General features: G+C 39.9%; 1 protein-coding gene across 1 annotated transcript; it reads right to left on the bottom strand.

Moving 5' to 3' along the window:
• Positions 1–1,249: 1,249 nt before the first annotated feature.
• LOC139708676 (uncharacterized) lies at positions 1,250–11,640 on the bottom strand. Its single transcript, XM_071620643.1, has 2 exons — positions 10,938–11,640; positions 1,250–4,504 (listed from the first exon to the last, which is right to left on the bottom strand). The coding sequence occupies exons 1-2, from the start codon at positions 11,638–11,640 to the stop codon at positions 3,528–3,530; spliced, it is 1,680 nt and encodes a 559-aa protein (XP_071476744.1). The 3' UTR covers positions 1,250–3,527.
• Positions 11,641–24,518: the final 12,878 nt, after the last annotated feature.

Raw genomic sequence — 24,518 nt, 5'->3', positions numbered from 1 at the left:
AATGAATAAATAAATAAATAAATTCTTTCCAGTTCGCCCCCCCCCCCCTTCATATGCATTTTATCTCTCTCCCTCTCTTTCTTTCTTTCTTTCTTTCTTTCTTTTTTTTTTCTCTCTCTCTCTCTCGTCTTCTTGCCTTCTTTTTTAATCGACGAAGAATCGATGATTTTGTTTTCACTATTTATCTATTCATCCCGGTCTTGCAAAAGAAGAAAGTAAAATATTTAGCACTGTGTGGTGGCACGAATCTCGGTTTTCATTTCATTTATTTCATACTCTAACTCATCATTAGGCTAACGTGGTTTACACTTTAACTTTGCGATCAAAAAATGCGGTCAGAATTTAAGATAAAATTCAAGGCACAATTATAAAGCATACATACAACGTCACGTGAATTATATACGCATGAAATTGATTTGCCATTTGAATTCTTGTTCAATGGAAACAGCGAGATCTAGATCAGCGATGCGAGCTCTTAAAAAGATGACGCTGATTAGGGGGAAATGGTGTCCTTCACATAACGCGTTTCCACATCAGCCCGATAAAAATCCAAGCTCGAGATTTTTTTCGCGATCGCGAATTAGCGCGCTATTTTTTTTTTCCTATTCATATCAGCCCGAAGAGAATTAGCCCGAAATTTTTTTCGAGCTAATTCGACAGCTGAGCATGTGCAAAAAGCATCAGTAATGTGTGCACTTTCAAAAATTCCTCATGATTTGTGTGCAGATTGCCTCGATCGATCGGGTCACACACGCTAGGCATGATGGGATGCATCGCGCTAATTTCTTGAGGCGTTTTCACATTATCAAATAGTGCGCTAGTTCGCGAATTATCCCGCTATGTCAGAAATTTCCCGAGTTGGACTCGAGAAATTTTATCGATCAGAGCGATACAATTAGCACGCTTATTTGTGTTAACATTATCAAATAGCGGGTTATTTCGTGATCGGATTAATTTCCCCGAGTCAGAAAATAGCGCGCTATTTCGAAACATCGGGCTGATGTGAAAACGTCTAATGTCATATGCGACACAACTGTTACCATTGTCCCATCGGGGAGTTTGCGTCGTTTTTAATAGCGTTCGCATCGAAGATCCAAAGTTCCCTGTTGTTATTAGGGAGCTTTAGATTTTAGACCCGCGGACGTTCAAAGGAAAAAAAAAACATAATCTGAGCGTGCGCAGTAGCGAGGGTCAAGTTGACGCACGCTTCTGCGCACGCTCAGATCATGTTTTTTTTTTTCCCTCTGAACGTCCGCGCGTCTAAAATCTAAAGGTCCCTATTATCGAACCAGGTAAGATTGCTCTAAATATGTAACATATTAGAAAAATCAGCCAGACACAAACTGCTGTGCCTCTACAAGCAAAGACTATATTATAGTAAATAGATATAGAAGTCATTGGTAGCATGTTTTCTTCAATCATCATTTCATAATTTGTGTTAGGCAAGGAACACTGTTTCTTAAAACAAACGCCGAAAAGCCATGACAGCTTGGCAAATACCGACCTAAAAGTTATATTGACGACACATATAGATACTAGAAGTTTCCTACAAGAACAATACATGTACTGTTTGCATATTTTGGAAAAGTATGAAAAAAGAACAGAAGGTGCATGAAAGTCATAATCACTTACAGGGAGTGAACTATGCACGAGCCATCTTGAATACAGTACATTAAATCATACGTGGGTATGTTTTTGTTGTTGCTGTTGTTGTTCAGACAAATCTAATGCGAATTATAATTGCATCTCTTACTTTCAAGGGATTACTTCAAAGCAAAGGAAACGACGACATTCAACGAACGAGACGAGTATATTTTGTTTGTTTTTAAAATGCAACAGAAAAGGTGAGAAAATGAAAGGGCATGTTTTGTCAAGATTTCCTAATCTTTCGAAGTCATACCACGTCGGCATTTTCGTCAAAATGGTTCCTTCAGCACTACTGTGAAATGTCAGCTCTCTCATACCACCTGTTCATGATGCGCACGAATCCTTGTACACAAACCATCATTCTACACACATGTCTTCTCTTCCTTTATATAAGAGACTGAACAGAATACTTTGACATCAACGACCACTTGACTCGTTTATCAAAGTGATGTAAACATGAAATAAAAAACAGGTCTAACTTCAGACTGTCCGCTTTACATTTATCTATGTATCAAAAGCAAAGATGCACCAGAAATACAAAACCTAGAAGCTTTTTCGTTTGATGTAAGCTGTCTTTGGTATGAACATACAAATATAAAAATACTCTTACAAAGTTTGTTTGCATTCTTTTAGAGTCACTTTGTTCAGGAAAGACAATATCACGTTAAAAAAAGGCTCAATTACCATAACCTGTGTTCGCTCACAATAGGCTAATTCTGATACTTTCTTCTTCTTCTTTTTTTTTCGCGCTGGTGAATAACGAACAAAGCGAGCCTTAAGTACATAATACTACTAATGACTGCGATATATTTTACATAAAACTAGACGTGACTAGTCATGCGTGTCACGTGTCATGTGCGCATTCATACTCTACTTGACAGTAAGTACACGGGAAAGACAATATTGGACAGCTTTTTTTTCTGAAAGATCTAATATCATTATCATTACCACCATTCCGTCATACGGCGTTGCCTAGCTTCTCTCCTATTTCAGAGAAGATTACGCAATATGACGACGCCACCGTAAAAGCTTACGTTTATATACTCCTTTTCGTTTCTCAACGTAAAAGAAATTAACATACAAACAAACAAACAACAAAACAAAACGGAAAAACGGACTTAACAATAAGAACACATGTACCCGCTAGAAAATTTTCAGCTAGACTGCATTCCAGTAACTCAAACAGTTTTCTTGAAATATTGTGTGGACAAGCGGAATTCTGGTCAGCCATTATATAAAATAAGATTACACGATCCTGTATGTGACGACAAGCGAAACGTTTTTGCTATGTTCCCCATTGGGCAAAACATTTTAGTATAAATATAATCAAATGAAACGACAGAACGATGATTACTATCTGTTAATCAGAATCGATAGAAGAGATTTCCTTTTTTTCCCGATGTTACAAACCTGAAAACCAACAGTTAGCCACTAGGGCTACAAACAGAAATGTGTATGCTGGAAGCTGCGATGCAAAAGTGCAAATCCTCCGATTACGTGGAGCAAAGTCTAATTCAGGTTGGGCAGTTTCCTTGACAAATTAAAAACAACCAAAAAAAAAAAGAAAGCTATTTGAACTAACAGAAAGGCTACAGTATAAAGAATAAAAACTTTGATTTCTTTTTTTTTTCATTCGGCAGAGAAAGAACAAATATCATTATGACCTTACTTTAGTGGCAAATAAATTCGCTTTTAATAGACTCCTCCCCAGTGCGCTACTCTTACAGTAATTCGACACCATGTTGATATGTAAACCGACAAGGTTTCCTTCAAAACGTGTGTTAAACATTGTTAGGCAGTTGTACCCGTCAAAACACGAGGAACTCTCCAGCCTTTATAGATTCCTTAATCACCTTTTGTGTGGATAAGCCTTCTACTGATTAAACAAAATCTTTGTTTCCTAGTCTTGCTGGGGCTGCATCTTCAGGAAGCGGGGCGGAGGGCTGGGTGTGGCCATCCGTCGGGGAGTAGGGCGGAGGGGGTTCTGTAGGAGGCAATGCAACGGAGGGTCCCGTTGCTGGGGGCAACCAAGGCGGCATCGTACTTGGGTCACGCCTATGCTCCTCTGCCCAGGAAACTCCCTGCGTCCAAATTGGATGCCCGTGCGCGTCGAGAGGAAAGGCGTACACTGCCATGTTCCCGCTCGGCACCTGGCCTTGGTGGGGAGCCGGGTATCCCCCTGTTGAATTTTGGAAAGTATTAACGCTGCCCGTGCCTGCTGAAGGGTGAGTGCCAGCAACCATGTCTCGCGCAGCCGGCGGAGAGGCGTTAGATATCAATGGCTGCCTCTCTAGCTTTTCGTTGGCACGTCTAACCAAGACTGGCAAGCGGCAGAAATCGATTAGCCAACCTATACCCACGAGTCCCAGCGTAAAGAAGTAAGCAATGCCCCACACCCAGCGGCCGAGGTACATGTGATGGAGTCCCAGGGGTCCCAGAGGGAACCACATGAGGTAGGCATCATCTAGGTGGTACTTGATTTCCCCCGCGGCCAGCTCTCTCTTTCTACGGCGCAGCAGATATGGCAGTCGGAAAAGGTCGATGAGAAAGCCAATACCCATACAGCCAAAAGTTAAGAAGTAGACCACGCCCACCATCCACCGTCTCATGTAAAAATGATGCAGTCCGAGGAAGCCCAGTGGGAATGCCAGCACGTAGGCGTCGTCTAGATGCATCCGATCGGGGTCATTGGTAGGGATGGGACGCCCGGAGCGCAGGGTACGGATATCCTCGTTTGCCCTCTTGGTGAGAATGTAGATGCGGAACACGTCGACGAGCCACCCCACACCAAACAAGCCCAGAGTCAGCGTATAGAGGGCGCCAAACCAGATGCGACCAAGGTAATAGTGGTGTCCACCTGTTCCGAAAGTAGAAAAAAAAAACGGTGCAGTGTATTCGATGCGTTAAATCTCTTGAGTTTATACGTACAATCTTGTTAGAGAGGACATGGACCACAGCATGCGGTCAGTTTGTATGTCGTTATTTTGTGGCTTCATTACAGAATGGATATAAGAGTTTGACAGAAATTGATTGCAGGAATGCAGTATAATGGGTGTGGTCGTATTATAACAAGTCCTTTAAAGCATGTTCAAGTTGCCTACGAAGTAATTATGATATGAACATACGCATGAGATTGAGATTACGCGCAGCACTTTCTCAAACCAGTGACATAATTACTAATGGCCAGCGGACAAAGAACCAGTTGTAGAATATATGTTGAAATCCTGTAACAAAAAAAAAACACACACTACAATCTACATGTATGTCCATTTTATTTTCTCCTCATAACATTTCCTCTACTTTGTACATTGCCATAGTACATATGCCCACTATTATACATATCCATAATATAAACATTTTGAATATAATGAACACAATCATAATATACAACCATTGCATGGAGTTATTGTATGGAAGAGTTTCGTACGTACCCTCCGCGTTTTTCACATAAACCGATAACCATAAGCAACTTTCAAAAGTAATTCTTCCAACAAAACCAAAACTTTTACACATACTGACATTTGAATGGACTTTCCGACTTTTTTTTTCAAACTTCACTGAAGTGTTTTACTTGAATAATATTGCACTCACTCAATCCACATATATTTTGGATAAACTTGCACTTAACTCAAAAGAACAATGGACATGTACACACACACATACACCAGGGCTGCACACTAACTCATTTTTTCTGCCGGTCCAACCTGTCTCTGTCGGACCGGTAAATGCCCCGTTTTACCATTTTTTGCCGGTCCGAACAGAAAATTTACCGGTCAACAACAACAACCTAAAAAAACAATGAATGACTTGCAAACATATTTTCTTGGTTTTTTTTTTTATGGACGTACCCCCCCCCCCCCCCCATGTACATTTTACAGATTAATATATTCTTTTTAAACTTGCATTATTTATTGCACAAAAAAAAATAAATTAAAAAAAAAAGATAGGAAAAAATAGAATGTTTGTTTGTGAATTACAGTGTAAAATGATAATGAACAAAATCAGATTGTATCAAATGCGTTTGTGACTTTTTCTAAACATCGGCACACGAACTTGCACACGAAGTTGGATTGCGACGATTTAATGAATTATTTAAGCTGTGATATTTTCTGATGCACGCGCTACAAGGGGTTCTTTATTTTTCTCCCGATAATCTATTCGCATTTGTGCATGCGTTCTTGAAAGGTACACGACATGCAGGGCCGAATTCGCGATCCTTTTTGCGCCCATTTCCACCTCAAATATTAGCGGGATTGTGACGATTTCATAAATTACTTCGGCTGTAATATTTTCTGATGCAAGCGCCAAAAGAGGTTGAAAATGTGTCCTTTATTTTTTCCCGACAAACTCTTCGAATTTCGTAAGTGCGTTCTTAAAAAGATGCACCACATGGCCGAATTCATGATACTTTTTTTCGCCTATTTCTACCTCAAATATCAGCGGGATTGTGACGATTTCATAAATTACTTTGGCTGTAATCTTTTATGATGCACGCGCCAAAAGGGGTTGAAAATGTGTCCTTTATTTTTTCCCAATAAACTCTTCGAATTTCGTAAATGCGTTCTTACAGATGTTCCACACAGCCGAATTCATCATACTTTTTTCGCCTATTTCTACCTCAAATATCAGCGGAATTGTGGCGATTTCACGTATTACTTCGGATGTAATCTTTTGTGATGCACGCACCAGCTAGAATGGTTGAAAATGCGTTCTTTATTTTTCTCCCCATAATCTCTTCGCATTCCGTACATGCGTTCTTGAAAGGTATACGACATGGCCGAATTCATGATCCTTTTTGCGCCTATTTCTACCTCAAATATCAGCGGGATTGCGATGATTTCATGAATAACTTCGGCAGTAATCTTTTATGATAAACACGTGGGTTGAAAATGTGTCCTTTATTTTTCCCGGATAAACTCTTCGCATTTCGTAATGTGTGATGCACGCACCAGCTAGAATGGTTGAAAATGCGTTCTTTATTTTTCTCCCCATAATCTCTTCGCATTCCGTACATGCGTTCTTGAAAGGTATACGACATGGCCGAATTCATGATCCTTTTTGCGCCTATTTCTACCTCAAATATCAGCGGGATTGCGATGATTTCATGAATAACTTCGGCAGTAATCTTTTATGATAAACACGTGGGTTGAAAATGTGTCCTTTATTTTTCCCGGATAAACTCTTCGCATTTCGTAATGCGTTCTATAAACAGATATACGACACGGCCAAAAATCATGATTCTTTTTGCGCCTATTGTTTCCTCAAACTTCAACGGGATTGCGATGATTTCATGAATTATTATTCGGCCGTAATCTTTATGATGCACGGGCCAAAAGGGGTTGAAAATGTGTCCTGTATTTTTCTCCCAATCATCTCTTCGCATTTTGTACATGCGTATACGACACGGCCGAATTCACGATCCTTTTATCGCCTATTTCTACATTAAATATCAGACGAATTGTGGCAATTTCATGAATTACTTCAGATGTAATCTTTTGTGATGCACGCACCAGCTAGAATGGTTGAAAATGCGTTCTTTATTTTTCTCCCCATAATCTCTTCGCATTCCGTACATGCGTTCTTGAAAGGTATACGACATGGCCGAATTCATGATCCTTTTTGCGCCTATTTCTACCTCAAATATCAGCGGGATTGCGATGAGCTCATGTATGACTTCGGATGCAATCTTTTATGATACACGCGCCAAAAGGGGTTGAAAAAGTGTCCTTTATTTTTCCCCGATAAACTCTTCGCATTTTGTAAATGCGTTCTTAAAAGATACACGACACGGCCAAAAATCATGATTCTTTTGCGCCTATCGTTTCCTCAAACTTCAACGGGATAGAGATGATTTTATGAATTATCACTCGGCTCTATAATCTTTATGATGTACGGGCCAAAAGGGGTTGAAAATGTGTGCTGCATTTTTCACCCAATACTCACTTCGCATTGCGTACATGCCTGTACGTCACGGCCGAATTTACGGTCCTTTTAGCGCCTATTTCTACATCAAATATCAGCGGGATTGCGATATGTCATTAATTATTTCGGCTGTAATCTTTTGTGATACATGCACCAGAAGGGTTGAAAATGCGTTCTTTATTTTTCTCCCGATAATTTCTTCGTATTTGGCGTTTTCAAAATTATGCATTGCATGCAGGGCCGAATTCGACATTCTTTTTGCGCCTATTATTGTTTACTCAAATTCCAACGGGATTGCGAAATTTTCATGAATTACTATTCGGCTGTAATTTATATGATGCAAGCGCCAAAAGGGGTGAAAATGTGTCCTTTATTTTTCTCCCGCTAATCTTTTCCCATTTCGTACATGCATTCTTATCTACAAGGTATACGACACGGCCGAATTCACGATCCTTTTTGCGCCTATTTCTACCTCAAATATCAGCGGATTGTGGCGATTTCATGAATTACTTCGGATGTAATCTTTTGTAATACACGCACCAGAAGGGTAAAAATGTCTTTTTTTTTCTCCCGATAATCTCGTCGCATTATTGTGTATGCGTTTTTGATAACCAAGACGGCTTGCAGGACTGAATTCAAGATACTTTTTTGCGCCTATTATTTCCTCAACGGGATTGCGTTGATTTCATGAATTGTTATTCGGCTGTAATCGTTTATGATGCACTCACCAAAATGTGTCCTTTATTTTTTTTTTTTTTTCTCCTCTATAATCTCTTCGCATTTCGTACATAATCTTTTGGAAGATACGACGCGGCCGGTCGAATTCATGATCCTTTTTGGGACGATTTCTACCTGAAATATGTAAGCGGGACTGCCATGATTTCATGATTTTTTTTTTTTTGTCTCTCCCTAGTATTATCTCTTCACATTTTGTGCATGCGTTCTTAAAAAGTACACGGAAGGGCCGATTTCGTGATCCTTTTTGCGCCTATCTTCATTATGAGACCATTCTGAGCGAATGAAAATATTAATTTGTGAAATGACTGTGCAAAATGAAAATAAACGCAATCAGATCCATTTACTGTATATATCGCTGAATATCGAATGTGTTTTTACTTTTTCTAAAAATCGACACAAGTAAATTAGTTCTAACATAACTGCCACGCTGCTGCGAAGCCGGGATCGGATCGATCTTGCGTGAAAAATCATGAGTAAAATGACCTAAAAAATGCGTGCGCTTCTTTCAATGCTTCTTGTCTGGCATGATCGCCGATCGCAAGCAAACGAGAAGCAGTTACACTGTAGGGTTGGACCTACTACGCATCGACCGCCTAATGTTTATTTGCTTGATAATAATATTTAACACTGAAATTCACGTAAAAAACTTGACCTACGTGATTGAAAAAATCCAGCTCTTTCAAATGCCGTTGTTCCCTTTTCGATTCGAAGTTTCAGTGCAAAAATATCGCCGACGAACTTGCGTGGCCTCGTTTCAGCTCCCCGCGGTAAATCGCGTTATTAGGATCGACCGCTGTTTTTGCATTGACAATGCACGCAAACCGAGTTGTAATGGACACCGTGTTGTACGAAGCCGTTTAGAAGCCTTTTAGAAACTTCCATAGACATTACATTGTGCCCTCATTACGACAGAGACTCCAACCCTAAGCACCTTCTGATCGGGAGATTCTCCCGCCTGAAACCCCTAGCAAACGGGAGACTCCAATTTGATATGTGCGAAGTTCCTTGCTCTATAGGGTTCTAGATGCTCTCTTGTGCTATCTAAGGCTAATTTTTTCAACATACAATGATATTAAGTAAGAAATCATTTCAAGCGGGAGACACAGAGCCAGGGCGGGAGAAATTAAATCTCAAGCGGGAGAACGGGAGATTGGAGTCTCTGTTACGATTCGGTGAAAATACTCATTCGAAATTTTGTCCTTGATTAAAACCATTAATGAACAGTGAATTATCGCGTTTTCCCACACCATCCTCATCTACATTCAAAGCCAATCCATTTTTATGTGCTTTGCGCGCAGAGAAGTGCGTACTAAAATGTTCAGCGCGCGAATTTACGCGGTCGGTTTAAAAGAAGGTGGTCGATATGTAGTAGGGCTACCATACATGCTCTGCATCGTGTGCTTTGCATGTACATGTATTGCATTGCATGGCAGTGCGTGAGCAGCGCCAAATGCGCAAGCGAGCGCGAATGTAACTGGTCCACTGCTAGTGCTAAAAACTATGTTTACTGTACAAATTGCACCGGTACACTGCAAAAAGTCCGGTGTTAAATAGTGAACACCGAGCTGGTGTTAAATTTTCGGTGCTCATTTACGGTGTTAAATTAACACCTCCGGGTGTCATTTCCAAATTTTAAACTGTTTTTTGAAGAGTTTCTTAGTAACTGCACTTCTTGTTGATTTTTAATTTAAACAAGACGATCAAGAATTTTACATTAAAATACTAAATTTTTGAAAAAATGTGAAAATGAATTTACACCAAAGTAACACCAGCTGGTGTGGTCTCTTATTGAAGCTGAACGGGTGTTAAACCATTGATACTAACGCCAACAAATATCAAATCAACACCATGTGGTGTCATTTTTTAATTAACACCAGTACAGTGTCAAAATAACACCAGGTACAGTGTCAAATTAACACCACGAAGTGTCAGGTGAACACTTTTCAACACCATCACAGTGCATTTTCAACACCTGTGGGTGTGGTCCTGTATTGAAGTTTGATCGGTGTTAGATTTAACACCCGTGGTGTTAAATCTAACACCGATGTTTTTACAGTGTAGACAAAAACGAAAACTTGCGTAAAACTTGTTGGACAGTGCGATATCTTGCATTCTGTTTCTCCCTGATCGGGGCTGCTCTTTTCCTTTCTACTGACCCCACCAATGCTTTTTTTTTTTTTTTACTGGTCATGTCGGACCGGTAACTTGTGGATTTCCTGAAAAGTTACCGGTCCGATCATGACAGTGACTTTTACCGGTCTTTGACCGTCGGACCGGCGCCAGTGTGCAGCCCTGCATACACACACACATACACTCACATATATACACATGTATATCAATATATATATATATATATATATATATATATATATGTATATAATATATAGATATAATATATATTTATATAGAAATATATTTTCAAATATATGATATCAGATATATATCCGTATGTAAATTAAGTATATTTTATATCACATATAGATGTACATGACAGAACTGGTTTTTTGTTTATGTTACATAACCGCGATATCAAGAAAGAGATACAGTAATATGTTTCACGTGGAATATTAAAGGCTGATGAGGAGGTGTAAAGACAGCCCCATCCACCACCGTGCACGTACGCTCCTCACCTAAGAGTCCGACCGGAGGAAGCCAGTAGAGGTAAGCCATAGAGACCTGTCTGTCTTCCAGCTCGTTGAAGGGACCACCATAGAGAATGTAACCCCTCTCCGCTTTCTCCCTCCTCTTCCGGTTTGTGCTCTTCACAAGCCACGGCAGTCGGAACCAGTCGATGATCCAGCCTATCCCGAACACCCCCAGGGTGAAGAAGTAGAGAAATCCAATCCCGATGCGTCCCAGGTAAAAGTGGTGGAGACCAAGAAATCCAAGGGGGATACAGAGAATGTAAGCCTCACAGAGGGACTTGTCCTCGACTTTAATCACACGTTGTAGCTGGTTGTCTGGCCTGGTCCTCGCTACACTATTTCCTGCCCCATCGGGGCCAGGTAGTGTCTGATCAGGGAGGTGTTGGGGGCCTTCCCGAGTCTGATGGTACGCCCCAGGAGGCGCATTCGCAGCTGCAGCATCCCCGCCCCTTGCTGATGATACAGGAGTCCCATCTTCATGCCGCAGTGGAGCAGAGGGTTCAGCTCGTGGATTCTGGCCGGGATACTGCTCCTCGGGATAAGGGTACCCGGTGCTTGCTGGCAGAGGCCCCTTCTTACTTTCGCTGGTATCTTCCTCAGTAGAAGACATCTCGCTGTCCTCGTAACTTGTATCGGAGGCAAGAAACTGTCGAGCTAGGTCTACGAGTCGTGGCTTATCTGGATCCATATAGCTTGACGGCCGTCTAAATACACATAAAGAACACCGGCGGACATTCACGGGCACCGCGCCACCAGCGCGCTCCCGTCTGCCGTACACTTGTCAGGTGATCCTGCACACACGTACGAAGTATTCACGTTGCGTGAACGATCAGTACATACTTCCGATTACATCATATCGATTATAGACACCGTATGCACCCATTATCATCAAATGCACGTACACTCCATTCCAAAGGTTCCCAGCTCTGTGTGTTTCCAAACAGACTTTGAGAGGTCGAGTGTAGTGCACGCATGCACAGTGGGCTCTGTACCGAAGAGTTATACGGTGTACAGCGAACTAGCTTCCGCATTCACTTGTTGGTGCTTGCGTGTAGATCATTGTCTGACTGTGATCACATGATCACTCAAGCCAAAGGTCAATTCACTACAGTACACAGTCCAGTAAGTAGCACGTGACAAGCGGTAAATCGTATGTTTGCGGATATTGCAGGGCATTGCGTCAGTAATACCCAGCTATAGCTTCTCTCAATAGTACCATAAAATACCGACTGCAAAGGAGTATACACAATACACACGATACGCGTTGTATTATCGGCGTGTGTACATGCAGTTCGAAATTTAATGGGAAAGGCGAGTGTATGCAGTAATTGAAAGGCTCAAAGGTCGGATTTTACTTTTATCATTGAAGAGCGTATAGGCACTACAATGTAATTAGCTTTCCGATTTACCATTACCTCACCAGTGTTGTTTCGAGGTGGTAATCTCAAGAAGATATACGGTGTAAACCTAATTTGTTTGTTTGTTGGATCAAGAATGGTCCACTCCAAGTACATGCGCTCATCAGCATATTCTCAGCTTATGCAACTAATTGTATGAACTTACCAACTATCTTGCCAGCCACGTAAAATGAGAAAGAAAACAAATGGAGTGTTATATAACGTTAATGCCCGCAAGAAAAAAAAAGTATATGCAGTACCCCTATTTTTGTTTTGTTTTATTTCTTGCTCTCCTTTTTTTTGGGGGGGGGGGGGTGGGGGGGTTAGTTTAGCTTCACTGATATTGCCGTCGGCTTTCCATTATCAAGGTTAAAGGTTGGATGTTTCACCTATATTACGCAACTACATGTAATATTTTATCAGTTGTGATAATAGCCTAGATATAAGATGCCTCTTCTGAGTATTTTTTCTCTCTTGAAGGCCCTCTCTTGTCGAATTGTAAATGAATGTTTACTCCATTAATTTTCACACACAAATACGCACAAAACTCGTTGTTTTCCCATACACACATACAGGACAGTATAATAAGGATATATCTTTGTATGAATAGATATATCTACTATTATTATGTATACCTCATATACTTTTGAGCCTATATGCCTATATGGCACAACGACTATCTCGCTGTGCACTTTGTCATTTATCGATAGGCCTACCTTGTTGTTCTATACATTGTAAAAACACTTTTTTGTTTTTATATCAGCGGTTCATATTTGTGTTTGTCTTAACGTACAATATGAGTGAAGTGATTGCCATGTGTTTCCGGGATTGACTCTACTACAAGTTATTTTCTGCTCCGCTTCGATACAGCCATTTTCTTCAGTATTTTTTTTCTCTCTCTATCTCTTTCTATACACAATATACACACATATATGATATATATAATATATAAAATATGTAATATGTAATATGTAATATATGATATATTATATATATTATATAATATATGACATATAATATATAATATATAACTCTGGATCCATTTAGGGAGATATTGTGTAGATAAGCTAAGCAATGCCAGCAGTAAAGCTTGCGATGAAATGGGATAGAATTAGTTGAAAACGTTAAGGAGACACAAAATGCCTTCCTAAAGCTGGATCCAAGTAGTATTGTATATATATATGAAGAGTTTGTTTGCAAAAACCGATAAGTCCATATTTGCCAAATGGAGATATTTGCGATTAAAGGTCGAGAAAAATTTTTGCTTCTTTTGACCATAACTTCACAAATGTACCTTTATGTAGTGACCAATATATCATTTAAAAGGTATTATTTTGTACTTTATGACAAAAACCGTACTTCAAAATCTTCAAAAATGGACTTATCGGTTTTTGCGAACAAACTCTTCATATAATATATATACATATATACATATCTTCTATCGTCCGAAAAAAAAGGCAGAACTGGAGCGAAGTACATCTGCTTCTTTGTTGTCATCCACTTTAAGCGTAGCATGACGGAAAGATTTGGTGAATACATCAAGTACATGTACCAGTCTGTTTCAATTACCAATGGGCTACTTTTCCATTCTTCTTTATACCCCCTTGTCATGGCGGAAGGTCAATACGACTGATTCTATATAAGTACAAATATACCATCTAAATCACTGACACAGACCATATAGAAAATCCACAGTTGTGAGAACTTCATTTGCGCTTTATTCATAATGGTGTAGACTCTCTTGTTGATAAGCAGTGCAATACACCGACATTAGAAAGTGCTTTATTAAGATACATGACTGTCAGACTTTTAAGTATCATTAGAGTATAACAGAACAGTATCTGACTCATAGTAAAGTTCACATATTATAGTAATTACGTAATCAAATTTGACGTTCATGGTTATTCCAAACCTCCTTCACTGATGGGACCTCAGTTCGCATTCTCGAAAAGTAATTATTGGCAGTTCGGGTTATGTTTGTTTGTATCTTATTCAGCTTTGGAAGAGACTTGATTGTTTAAATCTCTTGATAATCACAACCATTGAATTTTCCTCCACTGTAAAATAGTCAAAATTTCTATAATCAAATGCTTATGAAACCAGGGACACAGCTCATAAAGATGTTTGCAATTTTCTGTGAGTTACACTAATCACGGAAACCACAACTGATAGCTGACTGGTTGTTTTCTGGTTACTGGCAAAGCAAATCAATGCAACCATTGCTTCACCAAAAGTTATGGAACTTCAGTAAAGGGATCGCAGGAATTTATCCCTAATTTCATGACGTACATGAACATACTGCATAACAAATACAGGGAGAAGGATGTCGAGAGAAGAACAAATAAGCAAGATGCTGGAAACGAAAGTGTTTACTCAAACAACATATAGAAATATTATATTTGACACTAGCAATCATTGTGACCTTTAAATCTTACCAGAGAAGTCACAGAAGCCATATCTGTGGACAAATATGACTATATCTTTTAAATGTTTCAATTGGACCTATCAGTGTATAAAGATTGCTAATGTGTGTCTATATATTTTATGCAAAAACATATGTTCACTAGTAGAAGCCAGCCATCTAGCCAGCAACCGCCAAGAATGGCAGGACATCATGAAGCGGATGCCACCACTCAACCCTTTGTTAGAGTGAAAGGCATAGGTCAAGGTAGGTCATATTTTATGCAATAATTATGGCCTCTTCAATCACACATTGTGTTGTAAGTGTTTTTTGTGGCCTTTTTTCATGCTTCCCCTTTTTCCATTATTAGCACTTATCCACATGATGAACGATAATTGAAATGAAATTGGGCTTTGAAGCTAACTGTTACACCACTGCAAAGATTGAAGAAAACATGCAACTAATCTGCGACAAATTCTTACTCTAGTATATTAGTTTCCATTATTTGTTGGTGTCTTTGCCCAATCATGAGATACATTGTATCGCATATAACTGTACGCAGCAGCAGGTGCGTTACAATTTTTTGTTGATAAGAAAGGTGACTGCATTAACTATTTTCTCTCTCTCCTTCATAACTCACTGTCACCTGCCATACAAATGCATGTGCGAAATAAGCGTAAAAACAGTGTCCTCCCTAAAAAGCCGTCTTACAAAAGCGTTAATGGCTTTTGACCAAAAACAAACAAACAAACAAACAAACAAAACCCAAAATAACGTAATATGCTCCTATAAGTAAAGGCTATGTGCGTGTATGTAGCTCTGTCCGTTGTTACAAACATAGGAAAAGGTATGTTCGAAGGTTGAACATGTCGAATATTATACAGCTCTATCAGATCATAGTTTAACAGCAAATTATCGAGATCACAATGATTATTGTTTTCTGACTTTAGATTCATAATGATTTGGGCTCTGCGCGAAGGTCCCAAAAAGACATGTGTAAGGTGTACAATACGCAAAGATTCCTAAGTGTACAATTTTGCTATTCGATTTAACCGTCTTGATTGGTTTCAATCCACACTTTGAGAGCCTCATCTAATTCAGTGGCTTTCATATAGATATGCACTCATAATTTTAGCTACGACATGTGCTGTAAAGTAAATAACATTCAATTGTCTCGTGTATCTTTAACAAAATGGGTCATAAGTCTTAAAATTTGCAAAGAATACATGTGCAGCCTTCTGGTCAAATGAATTTTGAATGGCAATTCATCTTCATTGATCGTAAGTATGCATGTAGCTTTTTTTTGTAAAGTTGATATTTTTCTTATTTTATTATCGTTCATTTCTCAATGTACTTTTAAAGAGATGGGATAGAAGCTAGGTTTGGTTTAGATAGGGCTTCCAATTTTTCATTTATCTATTTTGGGGGTTCGAGATAATGATAAACGCTCACTTATGAAATATAAAAAACACCAACAAATATATTCCGAAAGGAAATCGAAATGTATTTGATGAAAATTAGTTTTGAAATGGCTGGGATATCCTTAAACACGCATCCGGGCAATTACCCCCAGAGGGCAATTACCCCCCCCCCCCCCGGTTAAATACTGGTTAGTGGTAAGGTTAGAGTAAAGATTAGGGTTAGGGTTAGGTTTAGGGTTAGGAGTTTTCGGTTAGGGTTAGGATTAGGTTCAGGATTAGGGTTAGGATTAGGGCCAGGGGAAGGGTCCGGGGTAATTGCCCAGGGGGTAATTGCCCTAGACCCCTTAAACAGAGTGGTCCTATTAAAAGGTGGGACCAAATCTTCTTAGGACCACTTTGTCTTTGGATATCTCATCCATTTAAAACAAAACGATTTTAATCAAATAAACTTTGAAATCCTGTAAGAATTAATTGTATTCTTTTTTATATGTCGTACCCAAGGGATTTCTCATTATCTTCCAAAGTGTTAACAATCTAAAGCCACACCTCAACCAAAATTACGCCATCCCTTTAAAATCTGCATTAGATCAACACAATCGGGACCGGAAGGTTCAATTTGTCGGCTGGTGTGAGACGAACAGAGCTTCAAATTCTCCATTCATGGTATTCACTTGAAGAGTCTGTTCGCAAAAACCGATAAGTCCAAATTTGCCAAATGGAGATATTTGCGATTAAAGGTCAAGAAAAATAAAGAAAATAATAAGAAAATTGTTGCTTCTTTTGACCATAACTTCAAAAATGTACCTTTATATGTAGTGACCAATATATCATTTAAAAGGTATTATTTTGTACTTTATGATGGAGACCGTACTTCAAAATCTTCAAAAATGGACTGATCGGTTTTTGCGGACAAACTCTTCACTTGTGTCTCGAGGTTGAGTTGCCGCCTGGTCTCTGATTGGCCGGCAATTTTTAAATGCTTTTTGGATGTGCTGCCCTCTCGAGTCTCCTACCAGCAGCGAGTCCGGGTGGCGAGCGACGACCACAGGTTCAACACCCTTTCGTTCGCCATGAAAGCCAGAAACACATAGGCTCCTGCAAGAGATAATGTATTGATGACAATATGATATCAGCTGTGTCTTGGCGCCTTTGTTTGTGTGGTCTACTTTAGCATGTGTTTGTAATTTCAAATCTGTCCCATGCATTATTCGGTACGTTGAAGAGCTTGCTTCCAAAAGGCGCTAAATCCATAATTTTTCAATGGTTTTAAGCTCTTCGTATTCTGATTCTTAGCATGACAAAAGGTAGCCATCACTCTCGAGCTCTCCCTTTCCGTCAAACGCAAATCGCTTGAAATGGGGATGTCATATCCAAATGCACACACGATGTTGTCAAATATTCAATGAAACTGACACTAATGGGTAGAGCGTTGAGAGAGAGAGAAAAAAAAAAACGTCTTCTGAATCGCAATTCCTTTTGGGCAGGCTGAAAGATGTAATATCCTAAGAGATTGTATTTTCCCTTCAAGATTGCATGTTTCATTTGAGACTTCCAATAGTAGGATTTTCATTATGGTCGCACTTCAGGCAATTATCACATAACGGAATGTTTGATTGTTTGTTTGTTTTACTGTATACTTATATGTTACTGTCTTTTGGAACCATTTGGAACTCTTAAAAGTTAGGGGTATTACCAGTTAGTCAATAGAAATACGTGTGCATCACAACGGCTTTTAGAAATCAGTACGGAGTACGACCATCTATCAAATAAATATTCGGCTAACACTTCATCAAAAGATGTTACAATATAACAAGTAAAAAATTTTAAAATGTAAAAAAAAACACACATTAAAAACCTTTCATGTAATGTCCATATTAGCAGCATAACTTATGACAGTAAAATCAAATTCAAATATGAATTCTATGTCTGTGTGTAATGCATGTAAAATCAACCTAAAAAAACAAACGAAAAGTATACACTGTAAAATATATATCTATACATGTAAATGACTATACATTTGCATCATTTTGTACATAAGTACTAAGTGTTTCAAAAAACATTTCCCACTTTTGATCATTAATAGTTCAACAACTATTCATCCATTCTGATAAAACTGTCATTGATATGTGTAATAGCTGCATAGTGTACAATTTTGTTAAAGGTAATTTGAATGTGAAAGCATAAATCAGTTTCACTAAATCTAAGATTGATTTTGAAGTAAGGTTTCAGATTTTGGTCAAATTTTAACCCTCTGTACAAAAATTTAACTTTGCACAGGAACCAATGATGTGTATGTGAGTGTGTGCTGACAATGGCCCCGAACAATGGACATGCCTGAACCACCTGTTGACTAGGCGTCAGTCTCGCGCTCCCAGGCACATGAATGCTTAATCAATAATTCACGTGGATTGCCCTGGGCACTGCTAGTCTGAATTCATGCACGGTAAAGGATAAAATGTATGCACATGGAAAAGGTAAGCACATGTTTCCAAGTGCTTGCAAACACTTCATTTCATTCCAGCTGGCAGTCATTTTGAAATTTTGCTTCACATATCACTAAATTTGGAAGATAAATAAGCATAAATTATCTAAAGTTCCTCATTTTGATACAACTGTCTACTAATTAAATAATCTGACAAATTTTTCGCTTTTCGATCTAAAGAGATAATTTTTGGTAAAGAGTTCAGCAGCATTTATCATTGGGGCGATTTGTTTCACAGTAGATTAATTTGAGGCTCCATATACACAAGTATATACTCTAATTGATTTTCTTTGCTTCCTGTCACCATGTTTACGATAGAACAGAAGGTAATCATTGTAATTTCGTTTTTCAGAAGTAGGGAGAGCACTGTCACGGCTCAACGACAGTATCGGCAGCCGTTTGACTTTACACAGATACTGCCAGAGGCTGAATAAAGACTAGTTGTGATAGTGAAATTTCTCATGAATAGATAATAAAGCATTCAAACCCTGGCCATCGTTCAGGACCATTGTCAGGGTGTTAACCACACACTCCCATACACACCCATTGACCCCTGTGCAAAGTGAAATTTTGTACAGAGGGTTGAAAATAGAGCAAAATCTGGAACCTAACTGTGAAATTAATCATGGATTTCATGAAACTGATTTATGCTTTCATATTCAAACCACCTCCAACCAAATTGTACACTATTCAGCTATCACTCATATCAATGACAATATTACCTGATATGTAGTGTTTGAATTATTAAGAATCAAAAGTGGGAAATGTTTTTGAAACACCTAGTACATATAAATGTAAAATGGCTGCGACTAGCCGGAATGTTCCCCTGAGAATGGAGATTGAGCACTATCAGTGCTGGTTGGAAATACCGTGTTCAGTGACCAGGGTAATGATAGTCTGTAAAGCACAATAAAGCAGGCTTTGACTTCTGCACTGTTCATCTACTTAATCTCATACAAAACGAAAAAAAAAATATATTGATGTTATCGTTTAGAGGGAAAACAAAGTAAGAAGGCACTAATTAAAGTGCATGAACCATTAAACACTAACAAACTATACAGTATATCTAAAAAGAAGTAGAAATTTCCATTGCCGCGCAATGCGATTGTATCCCCCGGCACGACTGGGCACAGACCATCAACCAACAATATGACCTTTGACCCTATAAAAGACGGTACACTGGGGGCAACAGATCCAAAAGCTATAGGCTTGTAGATTATATCATGGTAGACCTTCATACCAAATTTGAACAAAATCCGTTCACAAATGTAGCCTACAGCGCGCACACAAACCATCCACCAACAATATGACCTTTGACCCTATAAAAGACGGAACACAAGGGGCAGCATCACCCAAAGTTATTGGTGTGGAGATTTTACCAATATGAACCTCCATACAAAATTTAAAAGAAATCCGTGAAGGTTTGGGGCCGCTAGAGCGCACGCAAGAATGTGACGCGGCGGCGGCGGCGGAGACGGCGGCGGAGACGGCGGCGGCGGCGGCGTAACGCTGCTGAATCCAAAGTATCCTCCGGCATACATACCGGAGGATACAATCAAAATTGGATTTCCGCATCAATACTTTAAAATATGATTAAACTGTCTGGATGCTATTTTAGGGTCTAAAGATATAACGTCTTACCTATTTTTCAGAAAACCCCGTTCAATTTGGTTAAGCGGTCACAGAGAAATGTGGATCGCTAAGTAAAGCATGTGATGGGTATGTTTCGTCCAATGTTAGCATTTGGAAGCTCTTTGAAAGCATATTAATGTGTGAACACGATGGACCGAACTTGGAGGGAAAGGATTCCTGACATGCTACACAAAGATCTTCATTTTTTCTTTGACCACTGAAGCAAATCAGATGGAGTTTTTTGAAGAAAAAAAAGGTGGGAAATATAAGTTATAGTTTCATACCCTGAAACTGTAATTAGATTGATGCACTATATTTAAAGTTATCGTTGCAGAGGGTCCCGTTGTATTTATTTTCTTTGGACATAATTATACAGTATGATGTACATTTACTTGTTCCTGGGGCCCGTTTCATAAAACTTGTCATCAGTGACAACTGCCACATTTCTATGACAAATTTGCTCTCAGCCAATCAGATGCCAGGATTTCAATAGCTTGTCACATCTATGATAACTTGTCTCTGATGACAAGTTTTATGAAACGGGACCCTAATAATCTTACCTTGCAGACCATTAAGGAGAATGAAGAGATACCAGAGTTCTGGAACATCCACGAAAGGAACTACCAGTGCCACGGTCCAGGTGAATCCCATCAGACTAGAAATCTGAACCAAGAATAGCATTTCAGAGCAGTGAAAGGCAACAGTTTTGTAACGTATGTTAATTTTATTTTGCTATGATATTATGTACGATTTGCCTAACCATGTGTCAGTATTTGAATGTTATGAAATAGACACTTTGGTAATTATTCATAACTTACACTATTTGGGGAAAATAAAAATAAATCACTGATAATGATATCCGGTTGCGAATGCTCACTAGACCAAATTGGAGATATCAAATCTAATCCTAAATAGTCAAATTCACGTAAATTCAAGTACTCAACGTACAAGATGGAGGTACAAGTTAGGCTAAGATTTGCATGCTATCAAGTCTGGATTTTTCTGTTTTCACATATGTGTGTTTTTTTTTTTGCAATAAAATAAATCAAAATAAGTTAGAGTCAACGACATTGAGCACTATTTGAATGTATGCATGTAGTGTTAGAGGTGGACACAACTATCTAAAAGTGTAGGCACCTAGGGATGCATATCTTATATCCACTCGGCCACAACAGCACCAGTGACTTTCTCTCACTACGCATTGGTCAAAAAGGAGTAAAATTAATGATCAGAAAACTATTGTCCTTGAGTCTTGAGTCTAGCGATTATGTGAAGGGGAAGAATGATATAATTATCTTAACCCTATAAAGACCAGCGTGTTAAGTTACTACTTCTTATGCACGTGATAGTGTAAGCCTTGAGAACGACAGAGTTAATACAAATGAGAACAGTTCGAAAATGATGGGTACTTTCCCTACCGTTTGAGAGAGGGTGCAAAATGTTAATAATCCCTTCGAATAACCTTTATCCACTCCATCTTGTTTAGTTTTGTTCTCCGTAATCAAGGGATCATTATAGAATATTGAGCAGTATGGATACGTCTTTTTGTGGTTTTCGATGCTATACGGGTGCAGTTATGCGTAGGTACCTATCTCTTAAACATCTTCCGCTTAAACTATCAGTATTGTATTGATATGGTGGTTCTGTCTTAGATTTTGTGATCACAAACACACTGCCGATGCGATTGCTAACCCATTTTGATAACATTCAAAGAGCAGGTAGCGTGGGGAGAGATGGCTGATTCGCTGCACCCCGGGGGTACATCTGAAACCACACTAGCGGAGGCCTGCTAGAATAGAACTGTCCATCAGCAAATTATGCGCACCGAAGCGTACGAGTATTGGTAACGTTCGGGACCAGTCGAGATTCTTCGGCTGTGTGTGACCCTACGTAGAGATCGGTGATAAAGCTACACACAATTCGTTACGGGGATTCCCGAATATATCCGAGTCGGGCCAACCTTCCCATTGCATGGTCTCCCCGTAATATCGGGTCTTTAACTCTGTCAGTTCCATCGCCCATTTGCTTCTGTGCACTATCAATAGCAGTTTTGATATGGTGGCCTAAAGGGGACAGAGGAAAAGCAGGATCTTATAGTAACACGCAGTAGGTAGGAGAAAAGAAAAAAAAGTATTTTACCTTGACGTAAACCTTGAGGAGATTAAGCCGATCCTGATAGCTGGACCTCATACTCTCCCTCCCCACCTTTCTAGCGTTCTTATAGCCCAACCATATGCCGAAAGCAGTGACGGTAAAGAAGGCGAAGTTGATTACCAACAGCGTTGCCATGGGAACACCAAATGCCAGAAACCTGCCAAAGTGGTCTCCGATCCAACATAATTCGCCACTCGTGTAGTGCAGGAAACCTCCGGGGTTGATCACGTCCAGGCAGAGACATGGAATTATGACGCATGTAGGCACGCCGAGAAAGTAGACCATGTGTAGTAATAGTGATTTCAAACTCTTCTGGGCGAACGTGAAGCTATGGCTGGCGCCGAATGTCCGATAGAGGTCGTACGCCAGGGAGTTGGTCAGGGCAAAGACAGCTATCCACGAGAAGTGTGTGGTGACGGAGACTGTCTTGCAAAGAATTGGGGAGAAGTGTGCGTAGGATCCAACCACCGTCATCAGCTGCCCAGTGAAGAGAAATATACAGAGACACATCACAAGCTTGGCACTCGTGAGCTTACGGAGGGACGGGAACATAATGTACGTCAGCAGTGTTACAGCAACAGAAACGAGGGATACGGTCACGCAGAAAGTACTCATGATGCTCTGGCTGTCGGTGTACTCCAAGAAGTTCGCCGTCAGGGAGCCGTTCCTAAGCCCCTCAATGGACATGAATGAGCACACTTGGACAGTCTCATTGTTGACAAGTCTAAATTCCGAAGAGTCGAAGAGTCTCTCTGACTTCACATGAGAAAGCAACGTCTTGTTTCCTTTCATCACCATCCGAAAGTCGGACATACTGAGGGTCAACGTCGGACAAAGCAAGGATTGTAAAACTCGCCCGTCGATTGCCATATTCGTACAGATTTCAGTTGTCTCCATCTGAAGGATTTGTCCATTTTCGTCAGAATTATGCGAAATAGCTCCAATCCGTCTCACTGCCATATGTTCAAAGATTTGTTCATCGTCTATCCGTCTGTACATCAAGTACTGTCCATCGCCAATAATTTTCACCACCGTTTCGCTGACTGTTGCCAAGGGTAACCAATCTCCATGGCATCGTGTATTGCCATTTGCGGTCGCACAATTGATGAGGTACTGTAACCCACCCCCTTCGCATACACTAACATGTTCAGTACTGAAGCTGGTGATACGTTTGATCCACTCCGCAACCGGAATGGATGTTTCAACAACGTAACGAAGAGAAGGCCCCAGATCAAGAGGTGACGGAACACAGGAGTTGGTGTTTGAACCGTTAACGTAAGGTGGTATGAATGTAATATTACCAGCAGTAATCATCATCGCGTTTGCCAAACAATTCATAACTCCTTCCATGTGTTCCGAAGAATTGCACTGACCGAACTCCCGCACTCTGTAGAAAATTTCAAAACCAAATTTAGCGGTGTCACAGTTGGCGTGCAATGCACATTGCCCTTTGTAAAGTTGATAACCAATGGAGCAAGAGAGTGTCCGACATACACCGTTAAACACATCAAATACCTGCCCCTGGACACAAACCTCCTGTTCTTGTTCAACGATGCTCCCGCTGTTCTTCACTCGAACTGCATTTCTATCCTGGAAGTTCACCAGAATTGTGAGTGGAAAGCCTGCAATAGGCGCGTTCGCTATTTCCCTCGGAGCGAAACACGTTTCATACCCGGCACTAGTATGGTTTGGGTTGTTGCAGTTCAAACAGTACATATTTCGGTAGATATGATCATACATGTTCTCTTTCTTAAAGTCAGGGTAAGGCGCTTGGAACCTCTCGCATTCTTCCCTGACAGCTTGATCCTCGAAGTGCGAAGGGCAACTGCGTATTTCAGAAACGTAACAGTATCTCAGTGCAGAGCAAGCTTTAGTACTACACTTAACAGATTCGTCATCGTAGCTGAGGATACACGCCCCTCGCTTGTAGCGCTCCAGCATTTCATAGGTCTCGTACTGGAGTAAATCCGTTCCGCAGTGGACACGCACTTTCCACGCTGTTAAGTTTTCTGGAGCCGCGCCGTGGCATATCGCACAGTAAACATTCTTGAACGTGACTGCATCTCCCAAAGAAACAGG

Source organism: Diadema antillarum, unplaced genomic scaffold, assembly GCF_040938485.1.
Source record: "Diadema antillarum isolate AM-2024a unplaced genomic scaffold, OU_Dant_1.0 scf00000004, whole genome shotgun sequence".
Lineage (NCBI taxonomy): Eukaryota > Metazoa > Echinodermata > Echinoidea > Diadematoida > Diadematidae > Diadema > Diadema antillarum.
The sequence above is the reverse complement of the archived record's forward strand: the minus strand, read 5'-3'. Positions and strand labels throughout refer to the sequence as shown.

Bases quoted from the DNA above. Each gene is read 5' to 3' on its own strand.
- LOC139708676 (XM_071620643.1), bottom strand. From the start codon at position 11,640: ATGGATCCAGATAAGCCACGACTCGTAGACCTAGCTCGACAGTTTCTT. The intron at 4,505-10,937 runs GTGAGGAGCGTA...CTTTCGGAACAG, and splicing joins TCCTCCGGTCGGACTCTTAG to GTGGACACCACTATTACCTT.